The sequence below is a fragment of a genome, unplaced genomic scaffold (genome assembly GCF_019419815.1).
Source record: "Pyrus x bretschneideri cultivar Hongxiangsu unplaced genomic scaffold, Pyrus_bretschneideri_v1 Contig30, whole genome shotgun sequence".
NCBI classification, from domain to species: Eukaryota; Viridiplantae; Streptophyta; class Magnoliopsida; order Rosales; family Rosaceae; genus Pyrus; species Pyrus x bretschneideri.
In genome coordinates this window covers 2,992,839-3,001,067 of record NW_025999613.1, presented here as the reverse complement: position 1 = coordinate 3,001,067, position 8,229 = coordinate 2,992,839, and the positions used below count along the sequence as shown (strand labels likewise).

Below are 8,229 nucleotides of genomic sequence, written 5' to 3'. Positions count from 1 at the left end.
GGTTCTTGGGTGGGTTTTGTAGAGGGGAATAAGAGCTTCAAGATGGTGGTGGTGGCATCGAAAAACTCCACCGGAGTTGGCCGGAATCGGCCTTGGAAAATGGACCCGCGGTGGGTGCGGGTGGACGGGAACCACTTCCTTTTCTTCTTCTTTTTTTTTTTTTCTTTTCTTTCCTCCCTCCATTTCTGATTGGGATTCCCCCACAAAGTGGGGATTTAATTTAAATAAACACTAAACCTTGAATAACCAATTTCGAACGTCCGTAACTATACCGTTATAATCCGGACTCGCAAACGGCTTTCGCCTATACGTTCGTACCAATGAGTACTACTAGGATATGCTAAAAGAATAAGTCCCACATCTCTCAAGTCGATGGTCAACGGAAGTCAAAGTCCTTGCCTCTAGGGCAATTTCGTAAATTTACGCTTTTAAAATAAAATAAAAACGTAAAATTTGGAACGGGTTGTCACACTAAAGATGTTGTATTTAATTTTGATAAAGATTGTATGAATGCGTTTAAGACCTTGAAACATGAACTAACCTTTGCTCTTATTATTATGACACCAGCTTAGTTTTTACCTTTTGAATTAATGTGCGATGCCTCTGTTGTCTGCATCGCACCTGTTATCTGCAATTTGTTCGCACAGAAGAAGACTAGATTGAAGAAGACCCCAGGAGGAAAGAAGGAAAACAAAAAATAAAAAATAAAAAAGAGAAAAAAAATTGAGTTTTTTAGGCCCACACGAGCAAAGGAAAAAATTGGTTGTTTGCGCATTTTTTATTTAAAGTCTGAGGCCCACACGAGATCTAGGCCTGTTTGGGATTGTTTTGTGATAGTCACTCGAGTGCTTGGATCTATGACCACTCGAGTGATGGTATTTGGTTTTTGTTCGTTCGTTATTACAATTGAGATATGGAAATCTCGTCTGTTTAGTGACAGAAGCATTCATACGCTTTCTTTTCATACTCTCAACATCAGCATGTTTGATTCGGAATCAGCTTACCAACCAGAATTTTCCAGTCCAGTTTGCCAGTACAGTCAAGTTTAGTCCAGTGCCATCCATTGTCATTCCAGTTCATCGGCGGTTTAGTTTAGTCCACCTATTGGAGTCAGTCCGCATCTGCTTGTTTGCAAATCCATGTCATGTATCGCCATGAGTTTGACGAGAGGTGTCGAGAAATTAATTGTTTATTTTATTGTATGGGTTCTAGGCCTAGCCCTTTAGAATTAGGTTATCGTTTCCTTGCTTATGAATTATGGTTAAATTTAATATAAATGGAAAGCCTTATTATTCAGCATTCTTGTTTGTTTAATATTATTTTTTTATATTTTGTTGTTGGTCCGTTTGTCTGTTCATTCGATGTAGACTCCAATTTTCAACTCCTCTTCGCCATCCTCGCCACCACTACTACTCTCTCCACTGCGGATTATTAAGCATCGTACATACCTAGAATTTAAACAATCATTAAGAATGGTACGAAAAATGGAACAATTGAAAATTTCTAAAAATAACTGCTTGAGAGTATACGTAAATTGACTTAAAAAATTGAAATTTTTAATTATATTGAACTTTTGAATTCTTTGAATGGATGAGTAATTGGTCAAAAGCATTTATATTTTGTTTTGGAAATACGCGCTGCTGACTGCTGGGTTTGATGATATAATATATTTACGCACGAGTGCAATGCACAACATCTCCAGGTCCTTTGCAGTTTCCGGACGAGATTGTGGGACGCACGCCACAGAGTAAAATTAAGATTGTGGGACCAAAACCTCTGCGACTCCCCTCTCCCTCTCAAATAAAACTGCAGCCACTTTCAACCAACCGGCAATGGAGGCGCAATGCCTCTGCCCGGCCCATTCCCCGTTCCTCCGCTCCAAACGCCTCCACTCCCACTACCACCTCCCCAATGGGCCCCACAACCTCAGCACCCGCCGTCCTTTCAAGCCCTTCGTTTCCGCCTCGCTGTCCCGATGGACGGCCGAGATTTCCGCCAAACCCTCCACCTCCTCTGTGTCATTGGAAGCCACAACGTCGCCGCCTCGCCTCTAGACCGGGTCTCCGCCAATTCGTTCCAGTACCCGCCCGGCTTCCTCGGAGCCGTGCCCGACCGTTCGGTCACAGACGGAAACGGCAATGGGAACATTGTCGACGCCATGGAGTACTTAACTAACATTCTGTCTTCGAAGGTGTATGACGTGGCCATCGAATCCCCATTAGAATTGGCTACGAAGCTCTCGGAGCGATTGGGAGTGAATCTATGGATGAAAAGAGAGGATTTGCAGCCTGTACGTGTGTTGCCTAATTGTTCATTTGAGTATAATTTGAATTGGAAAGTTTGGAGATTTTGTATTGAACTCGTCATGTTCGAATTTGTAGGTTTTCTCGTTCAAGCTTCGTGGAGCTTACAACATGATGGCAAAGCTTCCGAGGAAGCAATTGGATCGTGGGGTTATTTGCTCTTCGGCCGGAAACCATGCCCAGGGAGGGAGTTGCCTTGGCTGCTAAAAAGTTGAAATGTAGTGCCGTGATTGCAATGCCGGTCACCACACCGGAGATTAAGGTACTTTTTTTCCTTTGGAGCTGTGTTTTTGAATTGAAATTTGTGTGGTTGGCTTATTGGATGTTTTGAATTGTGTATTGCTTGTGTATAGTGGAAGTCAGTTGAGAGATTGGGCGCCATGGTTGTACTTATAGGGGATTCATACGATGAGGCTCAAGCTTATGCTAAGAAGTGGGCAAAGGAGGAGGGAAGGAGCTTCGTACCTCCTTTTGATCACCCGGATGTTATTATGGGGCAGGCACAGTTGGGATGGAAATTATGCGCCAAACAAAGGGTCCATTGCACGCAATTTTTGTGCCTGTTGGGGGTGGTGGCCTTATAGCTGGTATTGCTGCTTATGTAAAGAGGGTTGCTCCAAAGGTTTGTCTTGGTTTTGTTGTTTTCAACTTTCTTTGTATCTGTTGAGGCTTTCTTCTCGGAAAAAGTTGATCTTTTCTTTCATCGTTGTTTTGAAGTAAGTGTTTAGTTTCATATCATGTAATTCTGAAAGATCGCTGATTGTGTCATTCCTTATGCAGGTAAAGATTATTGGTGTGGAGCCCTCTGATGCAAATGCGATGGCATTGTCACTACATCGTGGCCAGAGAATAATGTTGGACCAGGTCGGTGGTTTTGCAGATGGTGTGGCTGTGAAAGAGGTTAGTGAAGAGACCTTCCGCTTATGTAAGGACACGGTTGATAGCGTAGTTCTTGTTAGCCGTGATGCAATCTGCGGCTCAATAAAGGTGAAACTTATTTCAAGTCTTGAAATTTGTGTGGGTTATTGTCTTTTGCTTATCATGCATTCTTCAGTAGTTGGCTTCTCAATGAAGGCTTCGGTCACATTTGCATGGTATATATACTAATCCTACTTCTAACTTTGTAATTGTACATCCATTACCTGTCCTCTTTGCTGTAAAAATTTACATATTCACGTGCGTATGGAGAAATTGCATTCAGATATATTCCCAAAAAAAATATAGTGGTGAACTTGGAATTCCGTAACCAAGCTTATCATAACTGATGTAACAGCAAGGCCTTTTTCTGCTTGTTTTAATGCCTTATGGGTGGGCCATTTTTCTGCAGTTATTCTATTTCACCCTTCGAACTTTGATTCCATACCCAGGGTTCCATTTTATGTTGATATTCTAGTTTTGTCCCTTGATGTTTTTTCTCATACAAAGGGTTGCCTGCTCCATAATCCACTTACAACATTGGAGAGCTTCTTGCTAGTATTGGATTCAATCATGTTCAGGAGTAATCTCTTTCCTTTGTTTGACTGTTTGTGACACAGATTGGTTCAAATGTAATTAACCATTTGAAATTTTTAGATCTTATAAGTAACTATCTTTGTGCTTGTGTGGCAGGATATGTTTGAGGAGACAAGGAGCATTTTAGAACCAGCAGGTGCTCTTTCTCTTGCCGGTGCTGGAGCTTATTGCAAGTATTATGGTCTTAAAGGAGAAAATGTTGTTGCAATAACCAGCGGGGCAAATATGAACTTTTATAAACTGAGAGTGGTGACTGAACTTGCTAATGTTGGGCAACAACAAGAGGCTGTACTCGCAACTGTGGTGCCCGAGGAGCCTGGGAGCTTTAAACATTATTGTGAACTAGTATGCTGGTGGTCAAGTTGCACATGCAGACTGCAAGTTCATTGTCTTTGAGTCTCTCTATGTTACGATATTAATATATTAGGTTTCATAAATTAGTATATTACTGTGGATCTTTCTAGATTCATGTACCTAGTAGCCTGTAAAAGGTCTACTATGTAGGCTTTTAAAATAAGTGATAGTGAAAAGAAACTGTGGGTTTCCTGATTGTGTCCTAAGCACAACCACCTTGGCGTGATTCCAAGGCACCTTCGGTGTGAGGCCGAAGGTCAGTGTGGTGCCAGAACTTTTTGGAGTGATTCCAATACACCTTTTGGTGTGATGCCAAAGGCCAGAGTGAGTCCGGATCTTCTTCTATGTTCATATCTATTCCTGTTGTCCTACATCATATGCTAATGGTGCTTTAATCAACTGTTTTTTTGTTTTCCGCTGCCTGTTAATGTGGTCTTTATGATTTGAACTGAATCGCTCTGGTTGACAGGTGGGCCCAATGAATATCAGTGAATTCAAATACAGATACAATTCCGATAAAGAGGCTATAGTATTGTACAGGTAAGCCTTAAGAATTTTTTAGTGATCACTTTTCATTTTTTTTACCAAACACAGGGCCAATTTCTTTTGTTTGGTTTAGATGTGTGTACTACGGTTGTGTTGATTCCCATAAAAAAGGTTTTTTTACTTAGTTACTTAGGGTTGATAGTAAATGCAAAAGTGAGATATTTATTTATCCTTTGTATATTTATGCAGTGTTGGTGTGCACACAGCTTCTGAACTTCAAGAAATGCAAGAGCGCCTGGAGTCTTCTCAACTCAAGACTTACAATCTCACGAAAAGCGACTTAGTTAAAGATCACTTGCGTTACTTGGTAATTCTTCTGCTTATAATTGTCTTCTTATATGTGCATGTCTGTTTATATGCAGTTATGTTTCCTTCCCAGTGTGGCATAATATGTTGCTGGACCATAGCACCACCATGTAGTATGTGGAATAGTACCAATTTCATTTTTGTTTAGTCGATCAAATGACATTTGTTGAGAGTCTCGAGTTCCAAAGACGTAACACTTATCTCCGTGTCTATGGTGAGAGTTTGATTCTCATAAATATCTTCCTTCACAAGTCTTATGATTTCTTTTGACCCAATATTAGCACTTCATTTCCGTCAATGGTGAAACTAAAATAAGGGATTTGTTTCTTGTCCTGGCTGCATTTGCGCATCTTGCTCCTAAGTTTACTTTGTTTTCATCATTCAGATGGGGGGCAGATCAAATGTTCAAAACGAGATTCTTTGTCGCTTTGTCTTTCCAGAAAGACCTGGTGCTCTGATGAAGTTCTTGGACGTGTTTAGTCCACGTTGGAATATTAGTTTGTTCCACTACCGCGGACAGGTTGTAATTCAACATCTTTTCCTTTTAAAGATTCTATATTTCAATATTGATTATGCTAAGAATTTTAAATTTTCTTTTCTTTCTCATGATTAACAATTGTTTGATTGGCACTTGCCCTTCCTCTGCAATAGGGTGAAACTGGAGCAAATGTGTTGGTTGGGATCCAAGTTACCGAGAGCGAGTTTGATGAGTTTCATGCTCTAGCCAATACTCTTGGATACGACTATGAAGTGGTAACCAATGATATTGACTTCAAGCTTTTGATGCATTGATTAAGACCAACTGTTACGAAATTACGCTTCTCTGGCGTTCGAATTCCACATTGCAAAGGAGGGAGTAAGCTTAAGCCTTCAGACCAGATTTTAATCAGTGGAGGGAGTCACTTTTGGTTAGTTTTACGGTATGAAATGCATTAATTTCTTTTAGAAGTTTAAGAGAAATATGTATTCAAGGGCAAAGTATGATTTCTATTTGTCTGTATCTTAAGAACACTCTACTATTTTGATTTGAATGGGAAGTGGTGGCGTTTTAGAATTTCTCTCATATATGATGAGTGAGATAAACACGAATCACACTCAAGGAATCCGTCGGACAGGCGGATTCACATCTCTTACAAATGACATAGTTCTTTGAAGTGAAATTTTCGGCCGGTTAGAAAGAAGATTCTCTTTCTTTTGAGGATTCGATTCATTTTACTGGCAACAACTCTAATGGGATTGAGATAGGTTAGAATTAGAACTAGAATATACCTTAATTATATTGTATAATGACTACCTCAGCGTTAGTGAGAATGTGTTTTTTCTTTGGCCTTGTGACTTTATTTATAGTATTCATGATGACTTCACTTGCTCTCTAAGTAATACAAGTCATACAAGGAAAGAAATCTTCTAGATTTTATTGGATTCCTACTTCTAGTTTACAAAATCACACTTCTAGAATAATACTATTTACAACGCTCTCCCTTTTGCGTACAACTTAGTATAACTTATGAAGTAGTCGCATCAGGTCTTCACGCAAATGTAGGAGCAGTTGGTGAAGTAATCTCGTTTGACACAGGCTATGCATAAGTGAGTCCTTAAGTAGAAGATACATATAAGAGTATAGTCTCACAAAAACCTAGCTACAATAAAACCCACTAGGACAAACTCGTAGCCTAAGAAGAAGAGAAGTGTGAGTCAATGCAAATGTCGATACTTGACATTTTCAAGATGTACCAAGTAGTAGAAAATGCATGCAAGAGTATGACCAGCCCAATATGGGTATCTCATCAAAACCTCGTTAGGTTAGCAAAAATCCAGTGGGAAAAATGCTCCTGATCTAAGGTAAAAATAGTACATTAAGGACCAATGACTATTCAAGCAACTCTCTCTAAGTTTGACGAAACTCCCTCTAAGAACTACCAATGCTGAAAAATGAGATAGATCATGCAATCCAATATTTTGGCAAGCTTCTAAAGATTGACATTGGCATTGATTTCGTGATGAAATCAGCAAGGTTGTCTTGAAATCATATATGCTTAACTTCAATCTTCTAATGCTTTGCTCTAAGCTTGGCTCTAACTTCTATGATGTATCATTCCTATATTTGGTCGATACACGGATTGTTGTTGGGACATCAACGAAAGATGAAAACTCGCAAGTGTTTCGAATATGGTCAACAACGGCTCTCAATCATATTGACTCACATGTTGGGTTGTGAGGAACAATGAGCTTGGTATGGTTTGAAGACGCCTTAACTATGGTCGGTTTTATTATGGGCCTCCAAGATATTATGGTATCTCTTATGGAAAAGTAGGCGTCAACGTATGGGAGTGTGCCTTGTGCAGGTTTGATAAGTAGGCGCCAACATAACGAAACAAAGCAAACATCAGGGGTTGGATCCGGTCGGGATGCTTAGGGATGGAATAAGCCTAAATTTGTAGTATCCTTAGGGTAGCGGAATATCTTTTATCACCAATTTAGTGGCAAAGTGTAGCATAATGTTATATCTTACCAACAAATTAAGAACGAATGAGATGTCATGTCTAGTGCAAAAACCTAAGTACAATAAAGCGCAACTACACTCAAATATCAACTTTGGGCTCCAAAACCTGTTCAATGTCTCATTTTGCATCTAGCATTTGGATGATCATGGTTGTACTTGAACGAACACCTTATGGGTGTAGTTAGATTGGTGGACTATAATACCATTTGAATAATGCTTGAATCTTCAGGTCAAGTACGAGTTTTCCTAAGATTATTTATCTCAAATTTCGTCTTAATTATATCGTATACTAACTAATTCTGTTCAATTATATTTCTAAAATATAATAGATCTTAATCTCAAATTTATTTATTTTTGTTAAAAGAATTAAAAACAAAAAAAAAAAATCTTTGTTTTTGGTTTGGTCTAACGTAGAAAAAAAATAAAAATAAAAATAAAAAAACAAAAAACAAAAATCTGAACCAATCGAATGGACGAGTTTGGCTGGCCCATTCCCCATGTTTAGAAATTAGAATGATGAGAAATGGACCAAATGGTAAGAATGAAATATCTTATATTTACATTCCCCTGCTTGTTTTGTGTAGTTTGAGGGATTAAAATTTGATATAATTTGGAATAGTACCTATTATAATTAAAACAAAGGTAAAAAAAAAAAACCCAATGTTAGAGTGACGGCAAAGAGAGAGAAAGGGCTTAGTGTTACTG

The 8,229-nt window shown here is 39.0% G+C and overlaps 1 protein-coding gene across 1 annotated transcript; it reads left to right on the top strand.

Moving 5' to 3' along the window:
* The first annotated feature begins 1,673 nt into the window (after nt 1-1,673).
* Nucleotides 1,674-6,075, top strand: LOC103964428 (threonine dehydratase biosynthetic, chloroplastic-like). Its single transcript, XM_048590064.1, is given in 12 exon segments — nt 1,674-2,040; nt 2,043-2,290; nt 2,382-2,489; nt 2,491-2,565; nt 2,657-2,798; nt 2,801-2,925; nt 3,084-3,290; nt 3,912-4,160; nt 4,639-4,709; nt 4,905-5,022; nt 5,407-5,541; nt 5,673-6,075. Coding segments are annotated over 12 exon segments (1,827 nt in total). The 5' UTR covers nt 1,674-1,832; the 3' UTR covers nt 5,814-6,075.
* The last annotated feature ends 2,154 nt before the right edge of the window (nt 6,076-8,229 follow it).